General features: G+C 49.4%; 1 protein-coding gene across 1 annotated transcript in view; it reads left to right on the top strand.

Moving 5' to 3' along the window:
• Positions 1-110: 110 nt before the first annotated feature.
• LOC107300407 (coronin-6-like) overlaps positions 111-15000 on the top strand; it is a gene marked incomplete at its 3' end in the record, with an annotated part of 19609 nt that continues 4719 nt past the window's right edge. The window contains exons 1-2 of the mRNA XM_015829740.1: positions 111-308; positions 11213-11335. Of these exons, the coding sequence (XP_015685226.1) occupies positions 111-308; positions 11213-11335 (321 nt within the window). The remainder of the gene's footprint in view (positions 309-11212; positions 11336-15000) is intronic.

Below are 15000 nucleotides of genomic sequence, written 5' to 3'. Positions count from 1 at the left end.
CCATTCTCTGTTGCGATGTCCAAGATCTGGGGACGGCTGTGGACCAATTCCCTGGCTGACCTCATTGTCTCTTTCCGCCCCCCCTTACCCCCCACCCCAGGTCCCCCGCCATGAGTCGTCGGGTGGTTCGCCAAAGCAAGTTCCGGCATGTCTTCGGGCAGCCGGTCAAGGCCGACCAGATGTATGAGGACATTCGCGTCTCCAAAGTGACCTGGGACAGTTCCTTCTGCGCTGTCAACCCCAAGTTCCTAGCCATCATTGTGGAATCGGGAGGAGGAGGAGCCTTCATGGTCCTGCCCTTGAGCAAGGTAAGTGGCCTTGTGGGGAGGGGGCATCTGTCCCCAAAGGCGGGAGCCATGGGGAGGAGCAGCACTGAAGTCTCCCAAGGCTTTTGACTTCCGCACTCGAGGTGCTTCCGTAACGATTCACAACAGCCCTGCGAGGGAGAGAATTCCCTTGGCCTATATAAGCAATGCAGAAGCCAGCCATCGCAAAAGGCAAAAACAGCAATTGAGCCTTCTGCGACGGCATCTTGGCACTTCCCCTGGCAGGCTCTGTGGATTGCTACAATCCGGGCCTGCTTCATTCGCACTCGGGGCCCGGTGGCTACAAGGCTACGGTACAGGGCTACAGTACAGGCCTGAACGAGTGAAATGAACCCCCTGAAACCATGCTGAAAACAAACTCGATTTGACTTCTGAGATGATCCACAGCCACCTTTGGAGAAGGACGCAGAGAAAGGGATGAAGGAGAGTATGAAAGATAAGATAAGATAAGATAAGATAAGATAAGATAAGATGATAAGATAAGATAAGATAACCTTTATTGTCATTTTTTAGGACGCAGAGAAAGGGGTGAAGGAGAGTATGAAGGATAAGATAAGATAACCTTTATTGTCATTTTTTAGGACGCAGAGAAAGGGATGAAGGAGAGTATGAAGGATATTCAAAGGGATGAGAAATTAAGGCGAAGAGGAGGAATGGAAAGAATCGAGCTGGATGCATTTAATCTTGGGAAAAGGTGATGGAAGAGGAGATGAAAGGACTTGATCAACAGCTGATGGACGTCAACAGAAGAAGGACAAGTCGTGTCTTGTCTTTGTCTTCAAGATGAGGGTTAATGGATTGGATTAAGATAATGTTTCTCAACCTCAAAAACTTGACGATGGGTTAGTTAACCGGATTCTATTTTTGATTCTGGACAAGCAATGTAGTTTTGGGGTCTCTTTTCTGGAGAAGTTTGAAGGTACCCTAAGGGTTCAACCAAACCCAAGTCAATCTTTTGGGCCTTCCACCTGCTCGCTTACTTCCGGACGTTCTTGGTGACTTTGCTTCTCTCTTGTGGCCTGTTGACAAATTTTTCTCTATGGGCTTCAGCGGAAAAAGGTATCTCTGGGATGGTGGAAGATGGGCCACTTTGCCCCATCTTTCCTAGAGAAGCTTGACCTGCTGCTTGGGGGGCAGGAATGTGGGTGAAAAGCTGGAGAGATGTCTCCTCAACCTTTGCTTCCAGGCATGGGAGCTTGGCACGTTCTGGGGTCTTCACTTGGATGTTCTTCCTAATCCGATGTTTCTCGACCTCAGCAATTTGACGATGGGTGGACTTCAGCTCCCAGAATTCTGGGAGTTGAAGTCTCCCCCTCCGATCGTCAAGTTGCTGATGTCGAGAAACATTATCTTAATCCAATCCGTTATCCCACATCTTGAATTCTGGAGCCAGAGGAGACAAAGAGATGACTCAACCTTCTTCTGTTGACGTCCATCAGCTGTTGATCCAGTCCTTTCATCTCCTCTTCCATCATCTTTTCCCAAGATTAAATGCACCCAGCTCGATTCCTTCCTCTTAGCCTTAATTTCTCATCCCTTTGTATATCCTTCATACTCTCCTTCGTCCCTTTCTCTGCGTCCTTCTCCAAAGGTGGCTGTTGATCATCTTAGAAGTCAAATCGTGTTTGTTTTTAGCACGGTTTCAGGAGTTCATTTCACTCGTTCAGGCCTGTACTGTAGCCCTGTACTGTAGCCTTGTAGTCGGTGACCAAGTCCTTCCATCTCCCCTTCCATCATCTTTTCTCAAGGGTAGATGCACCCAGCGTGACTCCTTCCATTTCTCTGCCTAGCCTTAATTTCTCATCTCCTGGACATCTGTGATACTCTCCTTCATCCCTTTCTCACGCAGGGAGAGTTTTCAACCGAGAAACTCTGCTTCCACTTGGTTTACCTTTTTACCTGCTACTGCAATAGGTAAGTCAGTATAGGCTAAGAACCACACCCGGACCAGAGCGGGGTAAAAGACTGGAACGTGATGCGGAAACTCATTTGCCTCGTTAACAGAGGAGACCAAACCTCTGCCCTACCTTTTCAGGGGTTTGGGAGAGAATCCAGTCATTTCTTTTCTTCAAAAATTGGCAGGAGCCCACTTTGCACAGAGCGGAACGAAGGAGAAAGTCTCGCTTAGAAAATTACGCAGAGGTGGTTTGAGTGTGCGTGCGTGCGCGCCCGTACATAACGGACTGCAGTCAGGAGCGAGAAATTGGTTCCCAACCGATCAGGAAATGGAGGAACAGCGAGCAGAAGCGGTATCCCTGGAAAGGAGAGGAGATGCTGCAGTTGAAATGTGGATTTGTTCCTTTGACGCACAAAGGTGCCAGATCTCAGTGTTATTTTCACAAGCTGATCCCTGCCCAAAAAAAAAAAAGCAGGGCTAGGAGAGCGGAACAGAACAGAACAGAACAGAACAGAACAGAATATCAGAGTTGGGAGGGACCCTCGAGGTCTTCTAGTCCAGAGATCCCCAACTTTTTGGGCACCAGGGACCGGTTACATGGAGAGAGGTTATTCCGTGGACCGGAGGGGGCGTGGTTTTGCGTGCTGCCTGCATCCCGCGGATGGGGCTTTCCTTGTTTGTGCGGACCGGTTGCTGGCATGTTGCGGCCCCGTACCAGTCCACGGCCTGGGGGTTGGGGACCCGTGTTCTAGTCCAACCCCTTGCTCAGGCAGGAGACCCTATGCCAGTGATGGCGAACCTTTTAGCGACCGAGTGCCCAAACCGCAACCCAAAACCCACTTGTTTATCGCAAAGTGCCAGGGCCTCATCAGCATTGTGGTGCCCTCGGGGGGTGGGGGCCAGGGAGGCGCCTCTGAGTGCCGTCTCCGGCACGCAAAAACGGGGGTTGCAAAAATGGGCCACCGTGCTGCAAGGCGCAAAAATGGGCGCCGCGACATCACGGGGTGCAGATACAAGGCGCTGCACCACGTAAGAACGGGGCAGGGCTAGTGAGTATCACGTAGACACTAGCCCCGCCCCATTTGCAGCGCGTACGTGCTCGCGGCCCCGTGCGCGCATGCACGCATGTAAAATGCTTCCCCCTCCCTTTTCTTCCAGTCCACCAATCGACAGTGGTTGGTGACCTTTGCTCTACCACCTCTACTCCAGCTTGCTAGTCGGCCGCTTTGTCTCCTTTATGCTGGGTGGGGGTCCTGCTCCGGGCGGCTGATGGACCTGTTGCTGGCAGCGGTGGCACGCGTGCCCACAGAGAGGGCTCTGAGTGCCGCCTCTGGCACGCCTGCCATAGGTTCGCCATCACTGCCCTATGCCATTTCAGACAAATGGTTGTCCAATCTCTTCTTAAAAAGGAGGAGGAGGAGGAGGAGGAGGAGAATAATAGATATGGAAGGGACCTTGGAGGTCTTCTAGTCCAACCCCCTGCAATATTCCACTTTCAGACAAATGGCTGTCCAGTCTCTTCTTGAAAACCTCCAGTGATGGGGCAGCCACAACTTCTGGAGGCAAGGAGTTCCACGGGTTGAATCAGCATTTTGAATCAACGTTTTGGAAATGTGGTTACTGTTTAAAATTCTGGAGAAATCCAGGGTGATTCAAAACAGGAAGACAGTCCTCTAGGTACGACGGAACTGAGATCGGAAATTCCGTTGCTAAGCAAGGCGATCGTTAAGTGAGCCATGCCTGGTTTTTACGACCTTCTTTGCCACGGCTGTTTAGCAAATCCCTGCAGTTGTTTAGTGGGTCGCCCGGTCGTTAAGCCGATCCAACTTCTCCGTGATGAATTTGCTCATCGGAAGCCGTTGGGAAGGTCACGAATAGTGACCCCCTGGCCCCGGGGATGCTGAAACTGTCGTACGTACACGCCAGTTGCCGAACGCCCAAATTTTGATCACGTGACCCTGGGGATGCTGCGATTTTTCTAAGGACTGGTTGTGCTTTTTTCAGTGCTTTGTCACTTGGAACGGTCGCTAAACAAATAATAATATTATTAATATTAATATTGATTAATATTACTATTAATATCGATTAATATTATTATTAATATTGATTGATATTAATAGTAATATTAATTGATATTAATATTAATATTACTGACATCAACATTAATATTAATATTAATATTAATATTATTGATGATGATGATGATGATGATGTTGGAAGGCACCTTGGAGGACATCTAGTCCAACCTCCTGCTCAGGCAGGAAATGGACGTAAATCAAGGACTACCTGTATTGGGTAAAACTACAGGTGATCCTTGACGTACAAGAGTTCATTTAATGACTGTTCAAAGTTACAACGGCACTGAAAAAAAGGACTTATGGATGTTTTTCACACTGACGATCCCAGTGGTCACGTGATCAAAATTCAGATAATTGGCAACTGACTCGTATTTATGACGGTTGCACTATCCCAGGTCATGTGATCCCCTTTTGCGACTACGCAATGCCACCACAGCTTGCTCCGGCCACGATACGTGGAATGGACCCACATTTATGTAGGAGGAACAATCCCTTAGATAGGAGCCAGCCGTGTGCTGCAGCTGCCAAAAAGGCCAACACAGTGCTAGGCTGCATTAACAGAGGGAGAGAATCAAGATCACGTGAAGTGTTAATACCACTTTACAAGGCCTTAGTAAGGCCACACTTGGAATACGGCATCCAGTTTTGGTTACCACGATGTAAAAAAGATGTTGAGACTCTAGAAAGAGTACAGAGAAGAGCAACAAAGATGATTAGGGGACTGGAGGCTAAAATATATAAGGAACGGTTGCTGGAATTGGGTATGTCTAGTTTAATGAAGAGAAGGACGAGGGGGGACATGATAGCAGCGTTCCAATACCTCAGGGGCTGCCCCAAAGAGGGAGTCAAGCTATTCTCCAAAGCGCCTGAAGGCAGGACAAGAAGCAATGGATTACTCCAATTGTTAAGTCAATCATTGCCTCAGTTAAGTTAGTCACAAGGTTCTTTTTTTTTTGTAAAGTTGGAAGGGATCTTGGAGGTCATCTAGTCCAACCCCCTGCTCAGGCAGGAAACCCTATACCATTTCAGACAAATGGCTGTCCAGTCTCTTCTTAAAAACCTCCAGTGTTGGAGCATTCACAGCTTCTGGAGGCAGGTTGTTAATAATAATAATAATGTTGGAAGGGACCTTGGAGGTCATCTAGTCCAACCCCCTGCTCAGGCAGGAAACCCTAGAGACCATTTCAGACAAATGGCTGTCCAGTCTCCTCTTAAAAACTTCCAGTCTTGGAGCATTCACCACTTCTGGAGGCAGGTTGTTCCACTGGTTAATTGTTCTAACTATCAGGAAGTTTCTCCTTAGTTCCAGGTTGCTTCTCTCCTTGGTTAGTTTCCATCCATCTGGCTTCCTCATGGACTTTCCTTGTCGGAAGATGGCAAAAGGGGGGAATCCCCTGACTCCAGACAGAGATGGGGACACCTGGGGTGAAAAAAAATATGGAAAAATTGGGGAAAAAACAGTTTTTTCTCCTTTTTTCCCCCCTTCCAAAGCCATTTGAAAAAAAAAACACAGAAAAAACTCTGTTTTTTTTCCCCAATTTGTCCAGCTTTTTTTCCCCCAGGCCTTCCCATTCTACGTCCAGGACGCTGCAGCCGTCGTAAATATGAGTCAGTTGCCATGTGTCCGAATTTTTATCATGGGGATGCTGGAACGGTTTCAAGTGTGAAAACCGGACATAATTCACTTTTTTCCCCCGGCGCTGTTGAAACTTTGAACCGTTACTAAAATGAATTGTTTTACGTTTAGGACCCCCTGTGCAATATTTCTCCTGATGCCCCCTCAAATTGCCTTTTCTGCCAATTCATGTTTAATTTGCAATCCACCCTGTTTTGCAGCCATCCGTCCTCCGTAACCTGGGTGTTTGACGTCCGTTTCCCAAGTTATTCTTTCCCTCTGTTGGAGTTTATTTATTGGGAAGGTTTGTTTAAATTCCTTTTGGGGACACTTATCCTCTGAACACGCTTGACGTGGCCGACGTAAACCGATCCCGCACTTTCGCAGGGAGGAAAAAACGTCGTGGCTGGGGATCGCGGCCCGTTCCAACGCCTAATGCGGTCGCTATCCTTGGGGTTTTTCGTGGGTTGTGTGAATGCAACATTTATACAAGTTGGCTTCTTAATGCCTCCAGCTGTTGGGACCGTGCCCGGTCCTCGGTCCAGCTGGAAACAGTGGTTCAAAGCTCCTTTCCACGCAGAGAGAGCATAGACGTTTGATGGGGTTGCGGTTTTCGCCTTGGTAATTCCTTCATTGGGGTATTGTTTTCTGCTTGACTGTTCGACTGGTGTTAATCCGCGCTTATCTGGCTGTTGGTTAATTAATGCTTTAGATACTCTCTATTTATATATTGAATGGTGGGCAGGGCAAGCCGCTGTATATAATCTACTTGGGTAGTGAAACATCTGCAAGGAAACCACCAAGCTCAGAGGGCAGCCCCAGAGTCCTCCTCCTCCTCCTCCTCCTCCTCCTCCTCCTCCTCCTCCTCCTCCTCCCTTCTAGCACTGGTGATGTTACCTAGCTGGGTCATGAAACGTCTGCAAGAAAACCACCAAGCTCAGAGAGCACCAAGGNTCCTCCTCCTCCTCCTCCTCCTCCTCCTCCTCCTCCTCCTCTCTGCAAATCCCCCTCCCTTCCAGCCCTGATGATGTTCCCTAGTTGGGTCGTGAAACGCCTGCAAGAAGACCACCCAGCTCAGAGAGCACCAAGGACCCCCACCAGGCAAAGCATGACACGGCCAGTACATTAAATCAAAACCAGCCGGCCAAGCAGAGGTCCACAAGACCTGACAATGTCAAAAACCCTGAAGGACACCCTGCTATTTCCTCGCTTTGTTAAACCACCCATTTCGCATCATTTCTGCCATGACACCATGATGCGCACGACATCCCTCCAGACAGCCGAGGCAGGGAGCCGAATTGGGGAGGCGTGACGAATTGCTCGCATCTCCGGCAACAAGATGGACGCGCCCCGTTGGACTCTGGCTGCCCACACGTCCTGCCATCTAAGGACAATTTTCAGGTGGCCTGGATGAACCTCCAGGAGGAAAAAAAACCCGGTGTTTTATAAAATATCTTGAACCCCAAAGGAAGCAAGCGCGCCAATCAATCAGAATAGAGCTGGAAGGGACCTCGGAGGTCTTCTAGTCCAACCCCCTGCTCAAGCAGGAGACCCTACCAGGGGTAGGCAACCTTGGCTCTTTTATGACTCGTGGACTTCAACCCCCAGAATTCCTGAGCTAGCTATGCTGAGGGGAAAGGGAGAGGTTTCCAAGCTGAGCCATGCTGGCTCAGGAATTCTGGGAGTTGAAGTCCACAAGTCATGAGGGGGCCATAGTTCCCCCATGCTGGCTCAGGAATTCTGGGAGTTGAAGTCCAGGAGTCACAAAAGAGCCAAGGTTGCCTACCCCTGCCCTAGACCATTTCAGACAAGAGGCTGTCTAGTCTCTTCTTAAAAACCACCAGTGATGGAGTGTCCACAACTTCTGGTGGCAAGCTGTTCCACTGGTTAATTGTCCTCCCTGTTAGGAAGTTTCTCCTTAATTCCAGGTTGCTTTTCTCCTTGATTAGTTTCCCTCTGTTGCTTCTTGTCCTGCCTTCAGGCGCTTTGGAGAATGTGGACCCCCTTTTCTTTGGGGCAGCCCCTCAAATATTGAAAGATTGCTATCAGGTTCACCCCTCGTCGTTAGATAGAATGGAATAGAGCTGGAAGGGACCTTGGAGGTCTTCTAGTCCAGCCCCCTGCTCAAGCAGGAGAACCTATACCATGTCAGACTAGTGACTGTCCAGCCTCTTCTTAAAAACCTCCAGTGATGGAGTGTCCACAACTTCTGGTGGCAAGCTGTTCCACTGGTTAATTGTCCTCCCTGTTAGGAAGTTTCTCCTTAATTCCTGGTTGCTTCTCTTTCTGATTAGTTTCCAACCATTGTTTCTCTTCCTTCCCTCTGGTGCTTTGGAGAATAACGTGACCCCCTCTTCTTTGTGGCAGCCCCCCAAATACTGGAATGCTGCTATCATGTCTCCCCTATTTCTTTTTTTCTTTAGACTGGCCAAACCCAAGTCCCGCAACCGTTCTTCATACGTTTTATGTCTCCAAGCCTTGGATTGTCTTAGTTGCTCTTCTCTGCACTTTTTTTCCCCCCAAAGTCTTTGCTGCTTGTGAATTTTTTTGCACCCTCGCCACTGTCCTCTTTCCTCTTCCCTCCTCAGGCAGCTGACCTCTAAGTGTCCCCTTCTCTCCCCCCCCCCTCCCCTCCACCCTTCCTGCCCTGGACCGGCCAGCCCCTGTGAGATGGATTGGAGCAGTTGTCCGGTTGAGTCACAATAATAAGTGACTCACTTTGGGAACAATTAAAACGAAGGGAGGAGGCTGAAGGGGGGGGGGCAACATTTTTTCCACAGCTCAAATTTCCCTGAGGGGGGCGGCAGGCTCAAGGTCAGGGCGCCCAGAGGAGAACTCTGCCACCATAGATCTAGGGTAGGGGCTGCATTGATCCTCCCGACAATCTCCCAGCCCTCGTGGCCTCCCTACTTTCTGTTCTCCTTGATCCTTCCTCCTCCTCCTCCTCCTCCTCCTCCTCCCCTCAGCAAACCCCAGATTCCCTTCTAGCACTGATGATGTTCCCTAGTTGGGTCATGAGACGTCTGCAAGAAAACATCTCAGCTCAGAGAGCACCAGGGACCCCACAATCTTCCTCCTCCTCCTCCTCCTCCTCCTCCTCCTCCTCCTCCTCCTCCCCTCAGCAAACCCCCTTCCTTCTAGTACTGATGATGTTCCCTAGTTGGGTCATGAGACGTCTGCGAGAAAACAGCTCAGAAAGCACCAGGGACCCTCCCTTCCTCTTCTCCATCACTTCTCTTCCTCCTTCTCCTTTTCTTTCTTCTTCTCCTTCCCCTCCTCCTCCTCCTTCATTTCTCTTCCTCCCCTCCTCCCTCCTTCCCTCCCTCTTCCCTCCCTCTTCTCTCCCTCTTCCCTTCCCTTTCCTTTCCTTCCCTTTCCTTCCCTTTTGTTTCCTTCCCTTCCCTTTCTTTTCCTTTCCTTTCCTTCCCTTCCCTTCCCTTTCTTTTCCTTCCCTTCCCTTTCTTTTCCTTTCCTTTCCTTTCCTTTCCTTCCCTTCCCTTCCCTTCCCTTTCTTTTCCTTCCCTTTCCTTTCTTTTCCTTTCTTTTCCTTTCTTTTCCTTTCCTTTCCTTTCCTTTCTTTTCTTTTCCTTTCCTTTCCTTCCCTTTCCTTTCCTTCCCTTTCCTTTCCTTTCCTTTCATTTCCTTCCTTTCCTTTCCTTTCCTTCCCTTTCCCTTCCCTTCCCTTCCCTTTCCTTCCCTTTCTCTTTTTATCTTCCTTTCTTTTTCTTGCCTTCCATTTCTTTCTCTATTTATCTCCCTTCCCTTCCTTTTCCTCTGCTCCTTCTCCTTCCCTTCCTCGTCTTCCTCTTCCTCCCACCCCCGGAGACCAGGGGCAACTGAAGCCCCCGTGAGGCTGGGGGACGGCAGCCCCTCAACAGAAGAGGGACAAAACGAAAGGCCACGGGGGGGGGAGAAGAAGGGGCCCTCTCAAAGTCACCCAGCCTTTCCGAAGAAAAGTCCCCCCTTCGGAGGGGAGCCCGCGCTCCGATGCCCAGGAGGGGATCAGGATGTTCTTGTCCCGCCAGGCGCACCTGGGAGTTGGAGCGCAGGAAGTGCAGTTTGCAAGAGCGTGACGGGGCTGCCAAAATTGTCCCCGATGATTTCGGGCTGCGTTAACGGAGCCGTAACGTTCAGATGACGAGGAGTAATCGCTCCAATTTCTTTGTCCTTGGTGGAAAGGACGAGTTGTGTAACAACGCACCTTGTCTGGACCACAAAGTCAGGAGGCTCCCAGTAGACCCCCCGGTGGGAGACCCTCTCGGCTTCTTTCTTTACTTTATTGATTGGGATCCTGCCGTTATTCGGACAAGTAACTCGAGCGACAAACGTATCCAACACACCTTCCTGCTCCTCTTTTCCCCACAATGACAACCCTGTGAGGTGGGCCGGGCTGAGAGAGAGGGACTAGCACAAGGTCACTTAGTTGGCTTTCATGCCTAACGCAGGACTAGAACTCACCGTCTCCTGGTGATCGGCCCAAAGTCACCCAGCCGGCTTTCACGCCTAAGGCGGGACTAGAACTCACCGTCTCCTGGTGATTGGCCCACAGTTACCCAGCCAGCTTTCACGCCTAAGGTGGGACTAGAACTCACCGTCTCCCGGTGATTGGCCCAAAGTCACCCAGCCAGCTTTCACGCCTAAGGCGGGACTAGAACTCACCGTCTCCCGGTGATTGGCTCACAGTTACCCAGCCAGCTTTCACGCCTAAGGCGGGACTAGAACTCACCGTCTCCCGGTGATTGGCTCACAGTTACCCAGCCAGCTTTCACGCCTAAGGCGGGACTAGAACTCACCGTCTCCCGGTGATTGGCCCACAGTTACCCAGCCAGCTTTCACGCCTAAGGCGGGACTAGAACTCACCGTCTCCCGGTGATTGGCCCACAGTTACCCAGCCAGCTTTCACGCCTAAGGCGGGACTAGAACTCACCGTCTCCTGGTGATCGGCCCAAAGTCACCCAGCCAGCTTTCACGCCTAAGGCGGGACTAGAACTCACCGTCTCCCGGTGATTGGCCCACAGTTACCCAGCCAGCTTTCACGCCTAAGGCGGGACTAGAACTCACCGTCTCCCGGGGATTGGCCTAAAGTCACCCCAGTTGGCCTAAGGCAGGACTAGAACTCTCCATCTCCTGGTTTCTAGCCTGATGCCTTGACCACTAGGCCCAACTAAATCTGGGCGAGCCACCAAGTTCGTGCCGATCTTTTCTGGGTGCAGGGACCAGAATCTTCCTTTGGAAAGCGGCATATAAATTAAATAAATAAATTAAAAAATACCCTGTTCTCCATGTATGTTTGCAGATGGGCCGCGTGGACAAGAACGTTCCCCTGGTGACTGGACACACGGCCCCCGTGCTGGACATCGACTGGTGCCCCCACAACGACAACGTCATTGCCAGCGCATCCGAAGACACAACCATCATGGTAAGTGACGGTGCCAGGGATGTCACAATGCTTCAGACCTTTCGCATGGAGGGAGGAATAATAATAATAATAATAATAATAATAATAATAATAATAATAATAATAATGATGATGATGATGATGATGATGATGATGATGATGATGATGATGATGATGATGGAAGGGACCTTGGAGGTCATCTAGTCCAACCCCCTGCTCAGGCAGAAGACCCCATACCATGTCAGACAAATGGCTGTCCAGTCTCTTCTTAAAAACTTCCAGTGTTGGAGCATTCACAGCTTCTGGAGGCAAGGAGTTCCACTGATGAATTAACAGAATGACAGAGTTGGAAGGGACCTTGGAGGTCATCTAGTCCAACCCCCTGCTCAGCCAGGAAACCCTAGACCATTTCAGACAAACGGCTGTCCAGTCTCTTCTTAAAAACCTCTAGTGTTGGAGCATTCACAGCTTCTGGAGGCAAGGAGTTCCACTGCTGAATTAACAGAATGACAGACTCGGAAGGGACCTTGGAGGTCATCTAGTCCAACCCCCTTCTCAGGCAGGAAACCTTATACCATTCCAGACAAGTGGCTATCCAGTCTGTTCTTAAAAACCTCCAGTGTTGGAGCATTCACCGCTTCTGGAGGCAGGTTGTTCCACTGGTTAATTGTTCTCACTGTCAGGAAGTTTCTCCTTAGTTCTAGGTTGCTTCTCTCCTTGATTAGTTTCCACCCGTTGCTTCTTGTCCTGCCTTCAGGCGCTTTGGAGAATAGCTTGACTCCCTCTTCTTTGGGGCAACCCCTGAGATACTGGAAGGCTGCTCTCATGTCCCCCCTCATCCTTCTCTTCATTAAGAGAAGGGAAGGGACCTTGGAGGTCATCTAGTCCAACCCCCTGCTCAGGCAGGAAACCCTATACCATTTCGGACAAATGGCTGTCCAGTCTCTTCTTAAAAACTTCCAGTGTTGGAGCATTCACCGCTTCTGGAGGCAGGTGGTTCCACTGGTTAATTGTTCTAACTGTCAGGAAGTTTCTCCTTAGTTCTAAGTTGCTTCTCTCTTGGGTTAGTTTCCATCCTTGATGTATGACCACAATTTCTAATTTTTAGTCATCATCGTCTTACGTCGAGTCCTCGTGTGACCAGACGCCAACTTTACAACTAATTTTCCCATAGGTCAATGCGGTCAGTAGGTCAAGTCCTGCGGTCGAAGGTTGAGTTGACCTGGGTTGTGAATGCGAATCCAGCTTGACCAATGGCATTTTTTTGGCCGCGTTTTGCCCAATTGCCCAACCCTCACCAATTGCGATTGGGTGACCTCAGGACGCTGAAACTGGTCGTCAATGGGATTTACCCCCGATTGCCATCACGTAGACTGGCGGGGGTAAGGCAGCGGTCACGAGTTCGAATTGAGCTCGTGATTGACTTTTTCAGGGCTTATCATTAATTCAAACCGTTGTTAAGGGAATGATTTTATGTTGGGGTCTCTTGATGAAACAGGGATTAGAATCGGAGGCGGTGAAGGCACTTTGGCGAAAGTATAATAATAATAATAATAATAATAATAATAATAATAATAATAATAATAATAATAATAATAATAATAATAATAATAATAATAATAATAATAATAATAATAATAATGTGTTTGTGTTTGTGTTGTTTTTAAAGACAACTAATGACCCCTCTCTTGACTAGCTCATTCAGGCTTAATGTGAATAATAATAATGATAAGGTTGGAAGGGACCTTGGAGGTCATCTAGTCCAACCCCCTGCTCAGGCAGGAAACCCTATACCATTTCGGACAAACGGCTGTCCAGTCTCTTCTTAAAAACCTCCATTGTTGGAGCATTCACCACTTCTGGAGGCAAGGAGTTCCACTGATGAATTAACAGAATGACAGAGTTGGAAGGGACCTTGGAGGTCATCTAATCCAACCCCCTGCTCAGGGAGGAAACCCTATACCATTTCAGACAAATGGCTGTCCAGTCTCTTCTTAAAAACCTCCAGTGTTGGAGCATTCACTGCTTCTGGAGGCAGGTTGTTAATAATAATAATAAAGTTGGAAGGGACCTTGGAGGTCATCTACTCCAACCCCCTGCTCAGGCAGGAAATCCTATACCATTTCGGACAAATGGCTGTCCAGTCTCTTCTTCAAAACTTCCAGTGTTGGAGCATTCACAGCTTCTGGAGGCAAGGAGTTCCACTGGTTAATTGTTCACCCTGTCAGGAAGTTTCTCCTTAGTTCCAGGTTTCTTCTCTCCTTGGTTAGTTAGCGTGTGGCGGTCGCCATCTTGACTTTTTTTGACCACACTGGGTGCAGCAGTGGGCTAATTTGGAAAGCACTCTGGGGAGACCCTCTGGGTTGGGTGGGTGGGCAGCATTTTGAGAGGCTGATGAAAGGAAAAGGTTTAACCTCCTTCCAGGACTGTTTTTTCTTCTGGGGTCAATTGTGAGGGGGGTGGGATTTAATTTCACATGTTTGATTGGAAGGCTAGGGAGATACATGCCTCCAGCCTCTTGAAAAAGCGCTTTTGCATTTGATGGTTAGCTTTTTTCTGCCTTGGGTGCCTTATTCATGAGGAGGAGGATGATGAGGATGATGAGGATGATGAGGATGATGATGATGATGAGGATGAGGATGAGGAGGAGGAGGAGGAGGAGGAGGAGGAGGAGGAGGAGGAGGAGGAGAGCAAAGAAATAAGGCCAGACACACAAAGAGCCACTCGGCTGAAGAAGATCCCGAGTTCCTTGAACTCTGCAGGTCTGTGTTGAAGCCGCTGCTTCTCTGCCTTGGAGGTTTAGGATGTGTGGGCTTCCACTCCCAGAATTCCCCAGCCAGCCTGCTTTAAGAGGGGTGGGCTTCCACTCCCAGAATCCCCCAGCCAGCCTGCTTTAAGAGGGGTGGGCTTCCACTCCCAGAATTCCCCAGCCAGCCTGCTTTAAGAGGGTGTGCTTCCACTCCCAGAATCCCCCAGCCAGCCTGCTTTAAGAGGGGGGGGACTTCCACTCCCAGAATCCCCCAGCCAGCCTGCTTTAAGAGGGGTGGGCTTCCACTCCCAGAATCCCCCAGCCAGCCTGCTTTAAGAGGGGGGGGACTTCCACTCCCAGAATCCCCCAGCCAGCCTGCTTTAAGAGGGGTGGACTTCCATTCCCAGAGTCCCCCAGCCAGCCTGCTTTAGGATTGGATGCCAGAGGATCACCCGGCATCCTTTGGTGCCCCAAAAGGGACCCCGATGTCCCCCTCTTTACCTCTTTCCAATCCAGTCCCTGCAGTGGGCCAGCCTCTCCCTCCTCCTCTCTCGGCTGGGGAAACCAAAACTTTGCACTTGCAGAAATTTTCCGGGGGAAAAAAATCCAAAAGCAATTTTTCCTTTCCTCCCTGCTGCCCCACCCCGCCCCCTCCCTGGCAGATTCCGGAAATTGCTGAGCCAGCCGCCCCTTTCCTAGCTCTCCAAGAGCAATGGGAGTCTGTCCAAGCAGCCAGGCACGGTTGTGGCACTGCAGAACATCAGAAGCAGTTAGTCAGCCCTCAAAGGGAGCAGAATAAGAAGAATAGAATAGAATAGAATAGAATAGAATAATGAATAGAATAGAATAGAATAGAATAGAATAGAATTAAAACAGGAATAGAATAGAATATGGAATGGAATAAGAATAGAATAGAATAGAATAGAATAGAATAGAA

This window comes from Protobothrops mucrosquamatus, unplaced genomic scaffold (genome assembly GCF_001527695.2).
Source record: "Protobothrops mucrosquamatus isolate PMUCROS unplaced genomic scaffold, P.Mucros_1.0 scaffold6953, whole genome shotgun sequence".
NCBI lineage: Eukaryota > Metazoa > Chordata > Lepidosauria > Squamata > Viperidae > Protobothrops > Protobothrops mucrosquamatus.
This window is presented reverse-complemented; position numbering and strand designations above follow the sequence as displayed.